The sequence below is a fragment of the Cyanistes caeruleus genome, chromosome Z, assembly GCF_971803275.1.
Source record: "Cyanistes caeruleus chromosome Z, bCyaCae1.hap1.1, whole genome shotgun sequence".
Classification (NCBI taxonomy): Eukaryota; Metazoa; Chordata; class Aves; order Passeriformes; family Paridae; genus Cyanistes; species Cyanistes caeruleus.
The window spans coordinates 64025380-64047578 of record NC_141732.1 but is presented as its reverse complement, the minus strand read 5'-3'; the positions used below and the strand labels follow the sequence as shown (position 1 = coordinate 64047578).

The 22199-nt window shown below is 35.9% G+C and overlaps 1 protein-coding gene across 1 annotated transcript in view; it reads left to right on the top strand.

Moving 5' to 3' along the window:
* The window catches only part of IL31RA (interleukin 31 receptor A), a 34747-nt gene extending 12815 nt beyond the window's left edge, over positions 1-21932 (top strand). The window contains exons 4-16 of the mRNA XM_086866912.1: positions 967-1087; positions 2640-2806; positions 3952-4103; positions 6523-6691; positions 7248-7330; positions 7863-8079; positions 9277-9459; positions 11553-11654; positions 13061-13207; positions 15144-15284; positions 16480-16573; positions 18000-18078; positions 18900-21932. Coding sequence (XP_086723038.1) covers positions 967-1087; positions 2640-2806; positions 3952-4103; positions 6523-6691; positions 7248-7330; positions 7863-8079; positions 9277-9459; positions 11553-11654; positions 13061-13207; positions 15144-15284; positions 16480-16573; positions 18000-18078; positions 18900-19499 — 2255 coding nt within the window. The 3' untranslated portion in view covers positions 19500-21932. The remainder of the gene's footprint in view (positions 1-966; positions 1088-2639; positions 2807-3951; positions 4104-6522; positions 6692-7247; positions 7331-7862; positions 8080-9276; positions 9460-11552; positions 11655-13060; positions 13208-15143; positions 15285-16479; positions 16574-17999; positions 18079-18899) is intronic.
* The last annotated feature ends 267 nt before the right edge of the window (positions 21933-22199 follow it).

Here is a 22199-nt window from a genome sequence, read left to right as displayed (position 1 = left end):
ATTCATTGAACAGATTAAGTCGAGATGATACTAGCAGGTGACTGGGCCTCCCATTCTAATAAAGAAGCAATAAAAGCAAAACATCTGTAGAAAAAAATCCAGCAAAAGCCTTGCTTGTCTGCAAAGCTTAGTGTGCTGCAAGCTTGTTGATAAAAGCAAGATCTTTTGACAGTTCTATTAGATGGGACAGAAAAATGCTGTTTTGAAAAGAGGGCTTTTTCAACTAGTTTATTTCACTGGGCACAGTTCTCTTCTTTTCTACTCCACTTTCTTCTAACCAGTGAAGAAATTGAACTGTAACAAAAAAGTCTTTCAGGGTGTTACATTTTTATGGATGACTTCAGACTATAGAGATTGCAGAAGATTGTTTCCTTTGTGCTATCTTGCTTTTAAGATAATGAGAGTCCAGAATTAGTGATCTTTTTGAGGTCACATAGATCTGTTTCCCAGGAACTTCGGCACTCTTGAGGCTGGGAAGGTTTCTCAGATTCAGGTCTTTCATAGGGTAAATAATTAGATATTTAGAGAGAGAACCAAAAGGAGTTCTGTCTGTCACGGAATGCCTTTTTATTGGTGCTTTTGCAGTTTGTTTTCCTCTTACTTTCTGGACTCACCTTAAACTACAGATGTGTTTTAGGGGATAGACGGGGTATGTATATGCTTAGATGTTGAAGACAGTGTATGAAGTGGTTTGATATATGATAGTTAAAGAGTTACTGCCTTTAGACACACTTAGTAAGGTATTTCTGAGAAGTTGGAGAAAATCTCACTGTCTCCTCAGGGTAAGATTGAGTGGTTTTGAATTTGGCTTTGTGAAGTGTTCTGAGGGCAGTGAGGGATAATAAAATGAAGGGCTATGAAGACACTGAATGAAGTTTGCCATAATTGCTTTTTGACCAACAAAATCAGGTGTACATAAAGTTACTTCTACTGTTTTGTTTTTTTTTTTAACCTTGCTAATTGTAGTTCGTCCAGACATGCCAGAAAATATTTCCTGCATTTACTTCTATGATGTTAACCTTACCTGTACCTGGAGTGCAGGAAGAGAAACAAGTTTTACAACAAACTATACTCTTTACCGAAAACTGTAAGTACTAGAGATACTGGGCACTGGGCTGCTGGGGTGTGGCAACCAGTTCTCTTCCTCTCTCATCCTGACTTCTGTTTAAAGAAAACTTGAAATCATCACGGAGACTGGAGTATTGGCATTTCTCAGTAATTTAAATTGGTTAATTCAGGGTTGGTAGTTGTTGAAAATACTTGCAGTCTGATACCTTTTTAGTGTGCTGTATAAAGGAAATAAGCATTCTCAATGAATATTCAGTAGAGAAATGTATATATCAGGGTTGATACTCACTTGTTCTTTGAAGTAACATTACTAGTGAGATTGAAAGTTGAATGCCCATACGCACAAATGGAGAATGGAGGCATTTTATGGGAGGGTTTCCCAAAAACTTTCTATGTAATGAATTATCCTCATTTTGGGTGTGTAAAAAAGTTTGCTTTCTCATCTGCTTTAAAAAATTTCCATCAAAATGCATTAAACCACTGCTTTACTGCAGTATTCTGCTTGACTCCAGTAAAGTTTGACCTAGTGACCCTTGGAGTCATAAGGTTTCAGTGAAAAAATCCAGAGCTGTCCTTTTGGATTGCTTGGGGATTTCTTTTTACAAATACGAATTATGTGTGTGGTCTCATGCTTTCCAGTGTAAAAGCACAGATACTTGGTTCTTTCAATTTCTATTAGATTTTAAATGTTGGTTAGGAGCTTGCTTTTTCATAAGTAACTGTGAAAACAGTGAAATCAGTGATGTTCCAAGGCAGGTCTCAGAAAGGATTTTGAAGGTGATAGCACAGATCTATCCCAGATGAACTTGTCAATCTGACAGTGCTGTTTCTGTAGTAGTAGTAGTAGTAGTAGTAGTAGTAGTAGTGCTTTTTTCTGCCTAAGTAGGGCTTTTTTTCTGCCTAATCAAGACTCCAGGTAATACTGTTTCATGAAGATATTTCTAAAATGCCTAAAGTTATTCTTGAGAATAGGAAGGAATTCAGACTCTGGATGGTACTTTTTCCATCTGGATGGTACTAGCACTATTGTGCTAGTGTATACTATCTTTTTAATTTAAATTGTGAGGTAGGGAAACCTCTTTAGTTTTATCTCCATTTTAGCTCTGATGTTTTAGTCTTCTACCCTTTTAATGTGTAACTTTCTTACTACTTCTGGTGTTTCTGTATTTTATAACTTAGCTGCATTTGTGAAGCCAGAAGCTAAAACAGCCATTGCAAGCACATTTCAATATTACTCCTTCCTGTATAGGCACAGACTTTTTATTAGCCACAGAGTCAATTGGACTGCAGAACTATTTCCAGCCAAATCTAAACATTAGTTTTAATCCTGGTATCTCCCTAGATGAGTTAGCATGGGACTGCAAAAGCACTGGTACAAGGGGGCAGGGAAATTAGAAAAGGGTATTCATTTGCACAAACATGTTGTCTAAAGATGTTCACTGGTAAAAAAGTCTTGCAGCCTCAAAGATGATAACCTAATATATAACCTAAGATGATAACCTAAGAATTTGTTTGAATTATTCTAAGAATGTCCTCTGGTTTCTAACTATTTTTTTTGTTCTCTTTTATAGGATGAGTTCTCCGTATACAGTCAGATCCTGTCAGAATACAACAGAGTCGTGTTCATTTTTTTATCCATACAATGATTATAGTAATGATTTTTGTTTTCAAGTGGAAGCTAAAAATGTTTTGGGTGCATCCTTAACAGAGTGTGTTTCTATACCTTTGCAAAAAATAGGTAATTAAAAAAGAATTAATAAAGATTTAATTTATCACCTTTCCATGTAAAATCCTTCAAATTGGTTGGTGTTTCAGGAGTAATTGTCAGCAGTTTCTTGATCTGACTGTGAGGTGGTGAGAAATGACAGGGTGTTGTTTTCATGCTATGCAACATCTAACTGCAACAATACTTATTTAAGCTAATATCTGATATATCCATTATAAATTTTTGATTACTGAGAAGTGAAGGCCTTATATTAAAACTTTTTGTCATCCTAATTGGTACTCAGATGCTAATATTTCTGAGTGGCACCAAATATCATTGCAACACCTGGCTGTAATGAATAGTGATATTGCAGTTTCTCAAGGGCCATCCATTATTTGCTTTGCTATTCTATTTTCTGGTTAGGACTGTTAAAAAAACCCACCTGTTCTATGTGAGGTAATAATTGTACAAAAGAATATTATTTTGTCTGTCCCTTATCCTTCTGTCCCATGCTTCTCCTCTGTTCGTTTTGGTGTTGTTAATCAGTAACTCTTGTAACTGACTACTTTTTGCTGCAGCACTCAACATTGGTCATACCCTTTATTCCTGTATTCAGACCTGCTGTGACTCCTCATTACTCTTCACATATGGCTCTCATTACACTCCACATTCTCCATGCCAGACTTGTTTTTTCTCATTGCTAGGCCATTCTTTTCCCATCATCTCCTTTACACTTCTCTCCCCCTCAAATCCTTTTCAGCTGAATTCTTTTCTCATCTGCAGTTCAGTCTTGTCTTTGGCATCCCAGCTCTGTTTCATTTGTTTTCTCTGCTGTTATCACTGGGTAATATTTTTCAGTGCTGATACAAATGAAAGACATCTATTTGAGAGCAGGTTTGTGAGTAGAATCACAGAATCATAAAAAGGCTTGGGTGGGCAGGGACACCTTCCACTAGATCGTATTGTTCAAAGTCCCAAGTAATTAAATCAGTTATGTGTGCAATTTCTCTTACAGATTACTTCTCATATGTAGGATTATGTCTAGAAAATAAACCATCACGTGAATACTCCAATAGGATGTGTGTTACTGGGATAAGGATTTAACTTGGAACACACAGAAATTTTCAACTTTTATAGAAGCATTTTCCTCTCTTAATGTTTTTGTTTCTTCTTTCTAGAGAAATTTGCCTCTCCTGAAATACTTTCAGTAAAAAAAATCCCTGGTATTAAGCAGTTACTTATGGTAACCTGGAAAATGCCTGAGAAAATTATCCCTTTAAAACATATAATTTGCCAGGTTCAATACAGAAACTTGTATTCAAACTTTACCGTAAGTTACATAATTTTTCTTTTGCATGCCAGTTTCTTTGTGACTAACATCTTAATATTATAAAAATTGTAGAAGAAAGAAAAGCAACAGGTTTTTTGATATAATGATAATAACCTTGCTATTGTAGTAGAATGTTATCAGGGGTGCGTGATCTTAAGAGCACTGTTTGGTTTTCTAGGGTTAATTGTCCTTTCTCTTTTGTTCATTATCTGTTTTGATACATATCGTGCTTCTCAGTATTATTCTGTGGAAGGTTGAGGGATGACCCTAGGCCAAGGGATTATACATGCAATCAGTCACAATATTTTATTTTTCTCTTGCATTTTGGTGTTGAAAACAGCAGTTGCTCACAACCACATTATTTGAATCTGATTAAGATGGAATGATGTTAAATTTATTTGAAAGTGAATGCAAGTACCAATTTTGCAAGATGGAAAATGAGGGAAGTTATTTTCTTAGTTTGTCTTCCTGACACTTAAGTAGAATGGTTGTAAAAAAAACCCAGTATTTGCATATTTCAGCTGATCTGTTCCTGTGGTTCTCAATATGGAAGGGGTCGTGTTTGTAGTTTTACTATTTCTTCTTTCAGATTAAAGAAGTGGCCAAGTTTCTTGGATTGTTTTTTTAATTTCATTGAACAGTCTGTCTGCTGTTTTATGCACTTGCACTACATGTAAAATTTTGGGAGAAAAAAATACATCAAGGTAGTCATCAGAGCTTTAAAAAAGTTTCTAATGTTAAAGATGTTTCTAACTAGCATCTTTCTCATGTTCTTGAGCATCATTACTGTAAATATGGCATACTATTTCTTGGATTCAGGATATAATATTCAGAATGATTGGATGGGCAGGAGGGCTCAGGTCCAGTTGGGGTACTGGAAATGGAACTAATGATTGTTTAAAAGATCTGTTTGAGATGTTTATCCCTTTGGAGCCAAGGCACTGGTCCCCTTGTGACACCTACTGCTCTGAGGTCCGTGGAGGGCTATAGCTTTATAGTTTATGCTTGCTATTTTTCAGCACTTGCATTAGAAATCAAGTACAGTCTGTCCATTTGCTTCCTCAGCTCACACCTCTGGATTTTCACACAGACATTCCAGAAGAAACAGTAGCTATCCATGACTAGTAAAGACATAGGAGCTGTTTCTCTGTCAGCACATATATGCAAAAACCCCTCAATGAACCAAAACCAACCCCCCAAAAAAACCAACTAGAAAATATTTGAGCAAATGACAGATACCTTCTTGGCCTTTAAAGTCATCAGACAAAACCAGTCTAAATAGTTTGGTGTGAACTGTTTTTACTGAGTGAAAAACATGTGACCTGTTTTTGTACTTGCATATACTAAATTTCTAAGTTCCTAATTATAATGCAATACCAGTGACAGCCTTTTGGCAAGTAACTAAAACCTGCTGTGAGGTGTCTCCAATTCTGTGTCAGGTTCTGCCAGAGGTTGATAATAGTTTTGGAGCAATCTTTTCATTGTAGATTTGTTGCAGAGTCTGTCACCTACAGTGGTTTGGAGAGCCCTGAATTCATTCTTGTAGAAGCAGGTATTTTTTGACAGTGAGTTTCTTGAAATCAGAACAGACTAAAATCTTCAGTTACATTAGGCACTGCACTTCCCATTATGGTGTTCCTATGAGCGGGTGTCTGCATTTGTTGTAGTTGTTATAGCACAGTCTGCATTGTTATAGACTGATTCACTTTCCATTGGAAGGTTCAACTCATGGAAGCCAGGAATTTCTTCACTGTGTTTTAGCCCTGTTGTATGTGTTGGGAGTGAGTGAGGTTCATTTTAAGACAAAGAAATGACTCACATTGTCACTACTTTTTTGAAAAGATCCCACACCGTTTATTTCTCACATTCCCATCTTCCTTCATCACTTACAGGCTTCATCTAATTTTTTGCCTCTTGGTATCTGAATTTTTTGTCTTTTCATTTGCCTTTTCATTTTAATCCTATGCTGATAATCTCTGGGGCAGTCCACGGCCACATGTTGTATGGCTGAGCTAGAAGGTCTTGTAACTCAAACAGGACTGGAAACAAGTACCCAGCTAACTCACAAACTGTGGTGGGGGGAATCACTGCTTCCTCCAGGATGCTGTTGTGGAACACTGTTGTAGTAATGGCTTTAGCAATAACCACTTGGCTTCCCTCCAGTGGGACATGCATTCCTCCAGCAGCTTCTGTGCACAGCTGCTCTAGAATCTCATGTGAGCTGCACACTGTTCAAGCCATAGGTCAGGCAGTAGAGACCTAGTTTGGGATCAAGTTTTTCAAACTCTGGAGTTTTACAGGAAGAACAAAGGTGCTACACAAAAACGGAATTTTTTTTTTTTTTTTTTTTAAGAAAATAAGTCATATATCTTCATGCAATTTTATATCAAATAACTTTTGTTCATATATGTATTTCCAGGAATTTGTCAACGTGTCCCTGAATTCTAAAAAAGATAAAATAGTATCATGTAATCTCACAGGTCTGTGGGACTCCACAGACTATTCTGTTGCCATTCGGTGTATGAATAATGAGTCAGCATTTTGGAGTGGATGGAGTGGAGAGAAAAAGGAAAGTACAGAAGAAAAAGGTAGGCTGCCTACCTGTGAAAGCTTTCTTCTGCTACACTTCGAGGCATTAGGGTTTAGCAGGGAAAAATTGTGTTTCAGAGTTCAGTTCCTATATTGAATTTACAATCCTGTTACTTAAACGGAGTATGTGTATTTTGTTTAAAGATAAGAAAACTTAAGAGTGTAGATGGAAGATTTAACAATGCAAAGTAAGAGAGTAGCAGAAAAGTAGTGCAGCATGTATATTCAATGAAATAAATTTTAAGTAGAGAAATCAAAGTGCCAGTTATAAAACAAGACTAGAAAATCTCTTCTAGGACACTCTAGAACTTAACAAATAGAAGTGATCAGCAGGAAACTTATGGAAAGAAGGAAGTACCTAATTAGGGGAAAAAAGGCATAGCACTACAGAAGAATAAACTTATTTTTAGTAAGTTTCTCTTAGACTCTATGTTTGAAACCTTTTGATTGTTTTCACCGTATTAGAGAAACCTTTTGCTTGTTTTCACCATGTTAAACTGTCTCTTTAATGTAGCTACAAATTGCAAGTTTGTTTTTTTTTTTGTCTTTAAATAGCTCCTTCCCAGAAAGTGGATTTGTGGAGAGTAATTGAGTCTTCACGCTCATCTAGAAACAGATCTGTACATCTTATGTGGAAGGTATATACATTTTTTTGTGAATTGATAGGCATATTGGTATCCTGTAGCTGATGTTGTCTTTAAGTATTTTACTGCTGTAGAGCATAAAATTTCCAGAGGTATTTGCTGTTACCAGAAAAAAAACCTCACTGAACTAAATTAGGATTGAAAAGGCTTTTGTTTACTGAATGGTAGATGAATGGAGTTTTGTAATCTCTGTGAAAAGGGAGCATTTAATTGTGTTTGGATCATTCATTGAAAGTCCTTAAACTGCATTTAAATAATCCAGTTTACCAAACTGTGTTTAAATTCACTTTAATCTTCTAGTACATTGTCCAGAGGCTCCTTGTATTTCAAATCTCAGCATTTGACTTTTGAAGTACATCAAGGAAATTGTCATGGCTGTCTGTTCTGAAGATGGGCCTAAAGAAAATACCTTGCTTTTCTAAATAAAGTATAACAGTTTTGTAATTTGATCTTTAATGCAGCATATATTTTTGCTTGTGCAAATAACACTGCAAAACACTTACTACTGTATATTTTTTTGTAACAGCCATTAAAAAGCTTTCAGCCTTCTGGGAGAATTCTAGGCTACAAAATACAGTATTTTCCAGAAAAAAAGACTGCATGTATAAGGACAATCAACTCTACTGATGAGAAAATCACCTTATTTTTAAATGAAGAGGCACATATAATATCTGTCACTGCCTATAACTCTGCTGGAAAGTCTCCTGAAGCTATTTTGAGGATTCCATCCACTGATGAAAAATGTAAGATTTCTCAATGTTGTATTTTTCTCATTAATGAAAAAGTGATTTTCATACCTGTTTAAGTTCTGATACAGTGAAAGCAAAATTGTGCTAAGGACTTCTGTCACATGTATCTATGTATATCTTGTCATATTTTGCCATAACGAATCATATTTCTGTTATAGATAATTAGGGATTTAGTTTTGAGATACAATTGTTAAGATATGAATACTTTGGGATGTCATATTGATTTTCTACTGTATTACTTTCTCAGGGTTTTTTGGTTGGTTTAGGTTTTTTCCTAACTTTGCAGCTCCAAAATAAATTTATGGAATGCTATCCAGTTCTTTTGTTAGCTCATAATATTGGTTACCACAGGGCCCTATTGCAGAGTATTCAACAACATCATTCAAAGATATGATAAATAGAAGTCTCTAAGTTGTGTTAGTGGAAGGAGGGAGAGAAGCCTTGTGTTTATTCTCATTCCATAAGCATTCACAGAGTACCCATCCCACCCACTGCCAGGGGTGGAAAGCTGGTCTGCTCTAGCACAAGAGTTGCTCTTTGGCTCTTATGTTTAATTCTGATACTGCTTTGAGCCTTGTGTTGCAACATCCTGCTGCCAGCCATGATTTGACAGAGGGATTGTATTTGACACACTTGAATCACTTCTAACATCAGATGTTCATGATGCAAGTGCAAGTGTCCGCCTGGAACTGCTCAATCAATTTCCATGTCTAATCAGAAAACTGGGTATGTAGATTAAATGTAGTTTTGTCCTAGAGGTTGCTGACTACCTCCCTATCCACTTTTGCATCCCACCACAAAGGTTTTTCCGCCTTTTCCACTCTGGTGTGTGCTTTCCCCCCCACCAAATACATCTCTTTTTTTCTTTGCTTCATCAGATCATTTTTGCCTCTGCTTTGCCAGTCTGGATTTTTTCTCCGACTTTGATTACCTCTGTTCTGCAGACTGATGGTTCACCTTTGCTACAGTGTCATTCTTGACCTTACTAACTTGCTTTCCTATTCTATTGCCTTTGTCATCTTGATCAAAATTGCTTATGAGCTGCTTCCAAAATTGGTAGTAACTTGGTTTATAAGGTTTTGCACGCTGCAAAATTTGGGTTCTAAAAGAGAGACTTGCTCTTGAATTCTACATGTGTTTTTCAAGCTTTTGTGAAGACAGAATTGATGATATTTTCTGTTAAATTTTTAGCCTCTCAGATGATTGAAACAATGGTAACCTCTACATTAAATGAAGAAGTGGTGGTGCAATGGAAGACCTCTGAACCAGAAACATCCACATATGTGGTTGAGTGGTATGAGGAATTGGAGACAGACCCTTTTGTTAGATCATGGCAATACGTGTCAAATTCTACAGAGTGGAAAAATAACAAAAGTATGTTTATCAGTTACAGCTGTAACAATGTACAGATGTACATGTATTCATAGGTAGATTGGAAAGAACAAACAAGGATGAACTCATGCATCTTTCCTTGACCACTTTTAAACATAACAGTATTATTACACACTTTATTGAAATCTCTGCAGGTAATGTTATAGCATTTTTTAGTCTTACAAATGTTCATGCAACATGCAAGATAGTGTTTGCTCCTGTATAAGATTAGGCTACAGAACTGGTGTTAAAGCAGTTCTGTGGCTTGATCTTGTACCAGTAGGGAGGCCTGTGACTGATGTCACTGATGTGATTCATCTAGCAGAGAAATCTAGAACTATAAAAAAAAAAAAAAAAAGAAAGAATATGGGGGAAGGTCGTGCTCCTATATGCCTTAAAGGGAGAACATCATAGTCCTCCATGGGCTGCAGGGGGACAGTGTGCTTCACCATGATCTTCACTACAGGCTGCAAAGGAATCTTTACATTCCCTGTTCCAGTGAGGATTCCCACCTATGGGAGACAGTCCTTGTTGAACTTCTCCAACTGTAGTTGGAGTTATTCAACTCCAGCATGGCTGTAGTTATTCACAAACTGCTCCAGCATGGGTCCCCTGTGAGGTCACATTGTCCTTCAGGCATCTACCTGCTCCAGTGTGGAGTCCTCCACAAGTGGCAGGTGAATGGTCCATTTTATACACTGAGTATGATGTCACATGGTCTGCAATATCCCTCTGATCACCTGTCCTGGCTGTGTCTGCTCCCAACCTCCCAGGCACCCCCAGCCCCCCTCAGCACCATGGCAATACAAGAAGCAGAAAAGGCTTTGGGTCTGTGTGAGCTCTGCTCAGCAATAACAAAAGCATCTCTGTATTGTCAACCCTGTGTTCAGCACAAATCCAAAACATGGCCCCCTGCCAGCCACTCGGAAGATAATTACCCCAGCAAAAACCAGCTGGATTAATTAGATGTACAATGGCCATTACAAATGTGTAAGGGACTGAAAGAGCAGAAGAAAGCTGATATAATGCAGGGATCTGTTGACAGCCATTATTCTTGTTGAGGAAGCTGCAGAGCTTGAGAGGAATGATTTAGGAAACCCTTTACACTGGTTTCATTCCAGGGAACGTAAAGCTACAGATATGTCCTCTTGGAGTTGATGGGAGTAGTTGTAAGTAGTGGGTGCACCCTGTTGATTACTTGGCTCCTGGATTGTTCAGAGTTCAAAACTTCATTTCCAGAAACTGGAACTACGTCTTGAAACATAAAATTTTACTGGAGAGATGTCACTTAGGACAATTGTACCCTTGAGTCAGGCTTGTTAGAAGCAGATCTGCAGTTGGTATGACTAGAACATCAGCGCAGAAATAATAGAATAATAGAATATTCTGAGTTCTAGGTGTCCCAGAAGAATCACTGAAGTCCAACTCCATGCACAGGATACTTCAAAAATCACACTATGTGTCACTATGTATTGTCCAAATACTACTTGAACTTTACCAAGCTTGGTGCTGTAACCATTTCCCTGGGGAGCCTGTTCCAGTGCCCAGCCACACTCTGGGTGAAGAACCTTTTCCTGATATCCAGCCTAAGCCTCCCTGAAACAGTTATTTGCCATTCCCTCAGGCCCTGTGTGTTAAGAGTGAGGGACCCCACTGTTTTTTGATCTGATGCATGAGACAAAGTTGTCTCCCACAGAGCAGTAAACATAAAGCTATGTGAAATCAAAAATACTACGTTCAAGTGTTTATACTGCTTATTTGAAAATAGAGACTTCCTCTAAAATTGTAGCGAGTTTCAAGATGAGTAAGTGGATTCATATTGAGTTGTATGATGCTGGAGTGTAATTACCCATTCAAACTATTTCTAGTGGAAAATGAGTCAAAACCCATGTGCTCTTACAAGTACTACAATGAAAAAAAGTGTGTTAAAGCCAGTAATGAGCATTCAAATTGTTAATTTCATACTGCACTTGCTAGAGAGTTGAAAAAAAAAGTCAGTAACAGTATATTTAGAATTCCCTTGTTATTTAGTCTATTTTCATTGTATTAACATCAGATAGAGATTGTGTGTAAATATTCTTTTCTTTCATTTACAGAAAACTTTAAACCTTTTTTATGCTATAACATCTCAGTGTATCCTCTTTATGGAAATAACGTAGCAGCTCCATCTTATGCACAAATCTACGCTCAAGAAAAAAGTAGGTATTTTAAAGTAACGTGTTGTGAAAGATGTCTTGTGTCTGTTTCTCAGGACATATTATCTTTGAGTGATTTGGTACTATCATTATTTGAAAGAGAGATTAAGATGGTGGAAAACTCCCCAAGTTTCTGGGTTCCTGATTTCTCTTCTGTTCAGTGACAAAATTGGTATATAAATATTTATCTTGTGATACAGGTACATTGCTGCTTGGGCCCACTATTTTTTTCTGAAGTTTACATATTGTACACAAAGCATTTGAAAAGAGTATAGCTACAAACAGGAAAGAATTTTTTAAACTAGCTATCCCTTCAGTATTACAGCTCATTTAGATATACAATTATACTTGATTTTAATGCTTGATTGCATTTGTCAGTCTTAATATATTGGGAAATTCTACTCATAAAATGGCTGGTTTGAAAAATCCACTTTTTGTTAAATTTTATAACATAATAAAATATTTGCGGTCTTGTGCATAAGTAATGGTAAGAAGACATGACTTTTACAATTAGATAGAAATTGTGGATGAAGTAGTGCTTTGTGGGGGAAGGGGTAAAGTTTCTTTATTTGTAGAAGTTTATTGTGAATTCAGTGATTTATACAACCAGCCAGAAGAATGTAGTTTACCAGTAATTTTAAGATTCCATGTGAAAATGTTGATATGTCTGTGTGTATGTGCATAAGTACGTCTATGCAAATGTTCATGCACACCTACTACAGTGCACCACTAGAGAGTATTAATTACTGGGGGGAGGTAATGGAGTATTTTATATTTGAGTAGTAATTACTAGCCCAGTCAGAACTGTGTTTTGAGTGCTTTCCTGTTTATAGGTAGCTGTGACAACACTCAAGGTTGTTAGAGAACGGGAGGGAAGTTGATTTGTTTTAGAACTTCAACACAGAGAACTCTTTTTTCAAAGTTATGAACAATGTGTGTGATGTGGTATTGTGTAAGTAGAAAGGCTTTGTTTAGTGTGATGGGCAAGGCTGAGGATGCTGGGGGTGCTGGAGATGACACTTGAATCCCTGCTCAGCCAGAGACCTTCTGCAAAGGCAGTGGCTTTGCACCTGAGTCCACTCACAAGTGCACAAACTATAATTTTGTCATGATCTCTCCCTGATGTTGTAACAATAGAGACTTTTAAGGATCACAAAGTATTTAAATACAGTAACACCTAGAACTATGCAAATGCCAGAATAGATGAGAGGAAATTTTATCAGAAGAATTCCTACCCTAAAAAAGAGAGTGAGAAAAGTTAAGGACTGTGTCAGAGCACTGAGGTTACGTACTTTCTCATGCATATGTTTCCCCTAATGTTACTGGTATGTGTGAAATAACAGAGCTGGATAGAACTGTGGCACATTGACTATTTTACTACTTTTGCTTTTTACAATGCTTCTCTCTAGAGCCATCAGAAGGACCTGTGGCTGATACAGACATTCCGGGGAAAAATGAAGTTACAATAAAGTGGAATGAGATTTCAAAGGCTAAAAGAAATGGATTTATCACTAACTATACAATATTTTATAAACCTGAAGATGGAAAGGAATTGAGTAAGTATACATCAAACAATACTTCCAACAGGGTTACAAAATTTTCAGTCTCTCTTCCATCTTGATGCACCTTTGAAGTCAATGGAAGAAGTCATGACAGGAGAAGAGGCACTAAAATATATTAGAGAACCATAGATTCTGTGTAAATTCCTAGATCAGGAGTGTTCAGTGAATTTATAAGTTTCATGCATGTCCTTGGAACGACATGCCTTCAGTTTCTGGAAAAGTATGGTGAAAATATTTTTATTGTCAGTTTTATATTAAAAGCAAATTTGGAAATAACAGTAAAGTAAGCTGCCAAGAAATAGTTTCTTTGGACATTATTTTAGATCATTTTCTTCAGATGTGTTTAATTTTCTATGCTTGCCATTGCTTTCCTGGTCTAGAGGCTGATAGCATAAATTTGAGCATACCCCTAATCGCTGCCTCAGGAATAGTGTCCAAATCTGGTAGTGCAATGGTATCTGTTCAAAACTTCTTTAGTTTAAATCTCAGCTGAAGCTTTCATGAGAAGTGTTTGGGTGACCTAAACTTTTCTTCCTATTTAACTTGTGAAGAAAGCTGTTGGGTCAGTCAGTGCTTCAGAATTGGTTTTTTCCCTCCCTTTTTTAGACATCATTGTTATCAGGCACCTAACACAATCTCTTTTGCTAAGTTTGCAGACTTACAAATCTTGTGATGGTTGTTTCTTATGGCTATCCAGTTCAGACCCAGGGCAAGAATATTCCTAGTAATTTTTAAGTGTGAAAGAGAAAGCTAATTATTTCTGTCAGATTTAGTCACCTGCACACAGTTTTTCTTACTGTGTTAGTTTCTGAGTAATTTAATCCTGACTGCTTTGTGCAGGGTCATCTGTGAGATAAGGGGGCCTCATGTTACAGAGCTTTATCTCTCCTTATTACTTTAATGTAAAGCAGGCTGTGTCCTTTTTAGGATTTTTTTAGGATTTTCTTTAGAATACTAATATACTAAAATACAAATGCAAGGGAGTTAAATTTAAATAGCAAAAAGTGCTGTACTGATGTTTTTTGATGCTTCTCTGATGTCATATGTTCTTGATAATAGTAGAATGTGGGGATGTGTGCCAAGGTGACTTCACTGATGGCCTTTTAACATTAGAACTTCACTTTCCCACCCTTAAGTGAAACTCAGTTTATTTAACTTTGGACATATTGCAGCATAACTATTTCCTGGGTGTTTCTTGATAGAACTGACTGAGGAAATGAGTTTCCTTTGACTTTTTGTGCACCAGAAAATGTTTTAGTGACTGTAATTTCTTGCATGAAGGTGCATTTGGTACTGTCAGACATAGGATGACAGGATACATGCCCTGCTTAAAAAAAATCTACAGGTGAAGCACATTACATTAATTTCAGTACAAACTGCAGTATTGGAAATACTGAGTTCTATTCATAAAAGAAACTTGGAAAAACATTCTTGTTTATTTTGGCTTTCCTTTGACTTACTGGGGTGGTATCCCAGTGCTGATAAATGACATTTTTTTTTATGATCAGTTTCTAACTGTGTGTAGTCGAAATATAGTTGAATTTCATAAGCTACATAAATTGTTTGAAGTTCTTAATTTCAGAGCCAGCTATTTTCAGGAAATAAAGTTCTCAAAGCGCTAATTTCAGTGATAAACTGCAGGAGACCATCATTCACCTATCTTTAATATTAGCAAAAATATTTGTATTTATTTTTAAAAGCAAATAGATAATGGTTCAGGTTTTTGCCTCAAACTTTTTAGTGGTGCTGATAAATATTGTTTAGTAATTTAAGGTTTGTCTTTTAAAGGACTGGTAAGGTTGCTTTGTATTTCAAATCACCTTTAAAATAGTTTGTGATCTGTAATTGTAAAAGTTGCTGAATAAGTGTATAGTTCCCTGATGTAGCACTACTTTTGTGTGTTTACTGACATAAGTCTTCTCCTAAAAAGATGAAACAGTGAACTCTGACATTCTGCAATACAGACTGAAGTCCTTACAGGCTAATACACAATATACTGTTTGGATCATGGCAAGCAACAAAGCTGGTGGCACCATTGGAGAGCCAAAAACCTTCAAGACTTTGAAATTGGGTAAGTAATAAGCCAGGTTAATTATTACTGTTTTTAAGAACGGGCTTGGAAGTAAGAAATACAGGACATTGTTGTTTAGGCATTTGTAAACGTCTGTTTGTTTTTTAAGTAGTGTTGAGTGAAACAAGGAAGAATTGGCAGCTGTAGTTGAATTTAACTTAATTTCACTGACAATCTCACAGAATAAAAAAACCCTCAGAATGAGAAGTCAACCCCAAAAGTCTTTATTTACTTGTCAGTAAAGCTGTGGAGTACTGTGGTTGTTTGTGGAAGCAGCAGTGTATATGCTATTAGCTATGGGATGGGATGTCTGACTGTTCATTAAAAAGTAGACTTTTCCATCTGAGAGATTTACAATAACCATACATTGTGTTGCACCTATTCTGGTATATAAATTTAACTGATAAATGAGTGCAGAGGTGTTGTGGCCAGTGGGTGTGTAGGAAATACCTTTTCCTATCCCTTACTATTTGTTTAAGCCAGATTTGACAGGGAGGTTGGTATAATGGCAGCAGATCAGAAGTTCAGACATTTCCTCATTTTAACTTCTCAGTTGAAGAATATTTTTAGCACATTCCTAAATGCCTCTGGTGCTCTGGTTCTTGGAAACTAGCTCAGAAATCTGAGCAGTGTTTCAGTCAGAGTAACTTTTTTTTAATCTATTTCCTGCACCTAATTTGCAATTTATCTTTTTGTAGCTGGTAGAAGTAGCACTGTCTGGCAGATTTAGGTGAGCATAAAATAACAGGTGACCAAGAGGTAGTGGAGTCTTCATCCTAGATTGCTTTCAAAGATTGGCATGGTATCACCTTAAGCAGCCTGATCTAGTTTTAAAGTTGCATAAAGTGATCTACAGATATCCTTTCCAGTCTAAATTACTGTGTGATTCTGTTAAAAAAAATAAATTTTAAAATGTGATAAATCTGTTCCTAGAACATCTTGGAAAGTCTCATCATGACCTGGTTTTCTGGTTCAGTAGCTGTGGCTTGTTGGATTCTAAATACTCATATTTTGACTCAACTAGAATGGGTATCCTACAGTATTCTGAGTAATTTTGGCTAGTTTTGACAGAGCTCTTTAGAACTGTGCTAATTAAGTGACTTGGCTATTAAAAACTGTCTTAAGGGAATACCTGAAGAAATGACAATGTGTACTGATTGGTGGTTTTTTTTTATTTCTTTGCTTTTGTCTAAAGATAAAGATGATGTCTTTTTTATTGCCATACCTGTTGGGATAAGCGTGTTGTGTCTGATAGGCCTTTGGATAACATGTGTTTTGAAAAAACATGCGTGAGTATATTTTCTGCTATCTAAAACTGAATGCAGCCACTTAAAATTAACTTGTAAAATGGAAATGTTTATTTATTTTTTTAAATGCCTTTGTTGTTTTCAAAACCAATGTCAAAATAGAAAACAAGCAATTGAAGTAACAAATAAGTAAGTGCACAGGTTATACTTTGACGGCAGTTTATGTGCTAAGTTAAAAAATAAGGATTCATTTTAGAAAGTTTAGTCAATTGAAACAAAATAAATGAGAGAAACAGATTAACATATCACCTACATCAGTTCATGGAAAATGCTACATACATACCATTTGCAGTTCTGTGGTTATTTAAGTGAGGGGAGCAAACTTTAACTCAGTTTCTGAAAAAGTTAATAATGCCAAGAAATAAAGCTTTCTAGATACTTTTAATATGCTAGGATGGTACTAGGATATATTTCATATAGCTTATTTCATATTGCTTATGTTAAATATACCAATATGACTTTTATTAGTTTGTGATGCCTCCCTTGAGCAGCAAAGGAGTAAGGAAAAAACCTAGAAACTACATTGTGTAAAGATACTGTGTTGCTTGATCCTTGATTATGGATCTGAATCTGTACATGATTCATAATCTTTTCATCTGCTATCATGGATGTCCCCATGGATTTTAAATTTTTTTCTCAGAGCATGGGGATCCAGTAACATTCAAAAGATGACTGAAGTTTTTTTAAATCAGTTAATAAGTAGAACTGAAGCAATAATTTCCATCCCTTTTACATTTTCATCTGTGTTGAGTATACTGAATTTTTACAATCATAAAACCTGATTTTTTTTATTCTGAAGAATACTTTGAGATGCAGTAGAACGTTTACATTCTTGTGAAGATAAAATTGCCATGTGAAAAGTCAAGCTAAGGACTGGTTTTCATTCCCTTACCTTTCTACCCAGTGTCAATGAGTGATTCAACAACTGATTGTCATTCATGTGCTGTTGATTTAGGAACTCAGTGCAGCTCTAATATGGTGTACTGCTAGGGACACTTTTCACCTGAAGTGGCTTTTCACTGAGGAAACACTCTGAAAAATGATCACAACAAAATTTGTATACTGTCTTGTTTTGGCATGCTCTTATTTTATATACTATTTAATTGAGTGACATAATAATATATATAATTATACACATATACATAATATGTAGAATAATAAAAAATGGCTTTTGTAAATTAATAGATTTTCTGCAATGTCTGTGTAACCCCAGAGGTCTTGTTGGGATCTTTTGTAATAAAAATGGGAAAACAATTTCATTGAAAAGCATTGTGTTGATACAGAAAAGACTTCCTTTGTGAAAGTTTGATACTTTAGCAGTAATTGGAATTTCTGGTAACTTGCTTATTTTTATTTTTAATAATGTATTTCTTTCATAATTTGGCTAAAATTACTTTCTCAATTATAGGTTTAAAAAAGTTTGCTGGCCTGATATACCAAATCCTGAAGAAAGCCTTGCAGTTGAATGGCCTCTTGCTTCATCTATGGTAATAGCTGGAATTTTATGCATTAAAGAAGGGATCAAATGGAGAGAAAATAAATCCTTTTCTGGCAGTCATTTTATGAATCAAACCCCCCTCTCACCTTTATTAAATTCCATTCTACAGAATGCTCTTTGTAGTATTCCAAAACAATAGAGAATTTGCATCTTGATAAAGTATGTTCATCTGATTCTTACAGGATATTTAGAAATAATGTTTTGAAGTGACAGTATGGTTGTGGACATCATTCATTTAATAAAGTAAATTAAATTTGCATATGCTGATGAGTCTACTAAATCAGGTTTCCACATCTGCATACCTCCTCCCTTGTCCACAAAAATGTATTGCAGCATATAGTAAGATTTGGTATATGGTTGTATTAACAGTTATTTTTATTTTTTGAATATTCATTCCTTAGTAAAATTTTGATGTTTATTTGAATGGAGTGGAGTTGATCAGGTATACACAGAAAGTGTAATTTGTGAATAATTGTGATTTAAGTTTTTTTCTCAAAAATGTCTGGTTAGACTAGAAAAGATGGACACAATCTAAACCTGATTCTGAGCCTTCAGTGAAATTCGTTATTTCATTAAGCATAGAAAACCTAATATGAAATTGTTTAGCAATTGGGCAGAGCAACATTGCCTTTTTTAGTACTCATTCACACATGTAACTGCATCCCATCTGAAATGCACGTGAGCTCTTTACTAGTGCAAGTCTGAAGTTTCAAGTCAGAGCCCAAATAGCAATAATTTATTTATTAAAAAATGACCTGATGCATTATCTATCTGTTTATAACTCTCCAATTTATCTCTTTGCACTGACAGAATAATTCATTTTTGAAGAGAGTGTCATCTCAGACTAAATCTGTAGACTTCGAAGACATAAATGTTTTGGAATATTGTTTTCCTGAAGAAGGTCAGGAAGAATCACTACTAATAAATTATGAAAACCATGTTTCTGAATGTACTGATATTAATACAAAAGGCATAACTAACAGAGATGAAAAGATACTTCATAATGAAGAGGATGAAGCTGCTAATTGTTTTTCCCCATCCATGCCTTACGTAATTGCTGATCAATTTACCAGAAGTCAAATGCATTCAGCTTTGATACCAGTGAAGGAAGTCCAACCCATAGAAATGGTGGCAAATGATTTGTTTGGATCCCAACAGAATCCAATTAAAAATGAAGAAAATGACGTTGAAGAAGTTTTAAAGCTGGAAGATTTCAGTGAAAAAGCACTATTCAATCCATACCTTAAAAATTCAGTTAAAGCAAGGGAATTTCTTGTTTCTGAGAGCTTGCCAGAGCACAGTATGGATGAATGCAAAAGCCAGTCAAGTGTCTTACCTACTTTTCAACCAAAAGTTTCAGGACAGTCCTACATAACGCTGGACATGTTCAGGCTGGCCAAAGCTCAGTAGCATGAGAAAACTCCATTGTAAAATCGTCCTGTGAGATATCCCTTGTCACTCCTGCTCATAGGCATTCATATCTAATGTGGCTGATCTCAATTAATTTGGATGGAAACACCCTTTTCCTTCAAATAGCTGTGAAGCAGTTTTTTAGACTGTGTGTGTACACATCAGAGTTCCCTTTCAAACTGGATTTTTGGGGGTTTTGTTGTTTTTTTGTTTTGGTTTGTGTGTTTGTTTTTTTTTTACCAGGCATGCCAGTAGTGAGGCACAAGAAATTGCTTTTGTTATTTCTTCGTAGTTCTCCTGTATCAGCCCACTAAAACAAACTGCAGGAGCATCCATCAGTACAAGCAGCTCATCTCTTTCTCCCAACACAACCAGTTCCCAAGGCTCAGCTGTGATGGGAGAGCACGGGCAGATTTGAACAGAGTCAGAATCTGCCAAATCCTTCCTTCGGTTACGTGGAGCAGAACTACTTTCCTGTTCTTATTTGCCTTGTTTGTTTTTTGTCTGATTTTATATATCATGTTTCTCTTGCTTTACAAATATTTTCTAGATTTCAGTAGTTGTCTTTTTTCATCATGACTCTTGAATTAATAGTTTGGCCTTTCTTGTCTTTAATGAGAGTATATTTGCTATGTTATCTGCATTTGGAAAATGTGTTATGTTGCCTCCTTTCCTTTCTCATGTTTTTAATAGTCCTCAGCATTTTGTGCTGTTTTTGTGTCTCCTGTTTGTTTTCTGCTTTCTAAAGCTGCTTACTGAAGGATAACTTCTTATCTTCTTGTTCCTTTGCTTCTGTTTCAATTTAAAACTGCATTTCCCAGTTGAGATTTTGGTATTTTGAACTGAAAAAAAAAAAGTCAACTAAATATGTCATCTTGTATTAAAATAAGCACTGAGTTAGGAATTTCTTTTTCAAGGAGGTAATGAAAAGACACTAAGTCTATAAAATCTTCCCAGATTTAGGATTAAATCAATTACCATGTATTTACGTTTACCATGTTGCATCCACAAGTTATTTCTACATGAGGATATAACTTTTGTCATTTGTTTTATGATTTTGTTAAGCCACAAATGGAATTGTAGTTTCCATTTTACAAGTCAGCAATTAAGCAGTAAAACACTCAGTCACACTAATTTTTTAACAAGAAAGAGGCTATTATTTTAAAACTCTTACTGAAATGCTCTGCTAAATAACAGGTTTAAAAAGGTGGCGTGTTCAAATAAGTTGTGTTTGAAAGGAGTGTTCAGTATGTCACATATGGGGGATATAGTAATTTTAAGACTTTGAACTATTTTTACAGTATTTAAGGGCTTGATGTCTTCAGTCTTGTTTGCACAAGATTGTTGTTTGCACAACTACAGGTTTCTTCTGGGGTAAAAAAGATACAGGAGTTATGGGGATAGAAAAATGAGAGACAAATGCGAATAGGATTAGAAAGCCTTTCCTTTCTCTGCAGGAGGAGGAGCAGAAGAATGGAAAATATATTGTAAACATGAATGAGGAGGCTGAGCCTTTCCTTGGATACAGTGGCTATTACTTGCATTGTTTTGGGGAAAACAGTATAAAGTTTTGCATTTATGATCTTTTTCTATAGTTTGGAAGCTGTTTTAGCTTAGAACAATATTCCACTAGTTGCTAAGAAAGGATGGGGAAACAATTTCTGCAAATGTTTCTTATCCAGCAACATTGATTTTCACCTCTCATGTTTGTTGGATCACTTTCTGAACCATGGTGCTCCAAGATGAAATACATATATGTTTGCTTTTGTAAACCCTTGCTTACTTAGGTAAGTCAAACTGTGGAGTTAGGACAAAGCTTGGGTTAGATCAGTGCTTTTTCTGCTGCTTCAGTTGTTTCTATACTTCTCACTCACAGCTACCTCGTTGTATCCCTGGGCCCAGAACTCACCAATTCTATCTCAGCATTTTTTTCCCTTAAATCTCAGTGTTTGTTTTAATATCACAATATATAAAAATAAACACATGCATAGATATTTTTGACCTTTCTAGGGAGTGTTTAGCAGTCGTATGAAAGCTGCATATTCTGAATTGCATGTTTTAGACAGGTAAAATGTGAAAGTAATGCAACCTTTATTGCTGGGTGGCTTGGGTATCCTTGTAACAATTCATAGGTTCTGGAGGGTAAGTATATCCTTCTTTTTTACCCCACTTTATTTAATTCCCTATGGATATATTGTGCTTTTCTCTCCTCATTTTTCTGCTTCCCCTCCCCATTATTTTCTCAGAAAAACCAAAATGCTAGAAGTGGGCTCAATACATTCCAGAAAGCAAGGTTGTCTTTTGCACATGCTTTGAAATGAAAGCTTTGTGCACTTGGTTTGTTTTGCACTGGGAATTTTACTCTTTCTGACATTTTGCAATTTGTCTTTCAAACTAACACTGTGAAGCATTAAAAAATTAAAACTGAGAAAACGTGTAAAATTTTTTATTGATTTATCCTAAATGCACCATTTAGACATTTTAGATTTTCATATTCACATAGAGTAAGTCTCACTTTGGACTGCTGTTTATAGGGTCACAAGAGTGGGATTTAGTCTTAGTAATTTTTTACAGCTGCAATTTGCATTGGTAACTTTCTTTGAATGTTCAACAACAAAAATATTATTCCATTTGGGTTATTCAGGCAAGAAAAATAAGTTTCCAGGTCAGCTTGTTAATGAAACAGGTACTTATTAGACA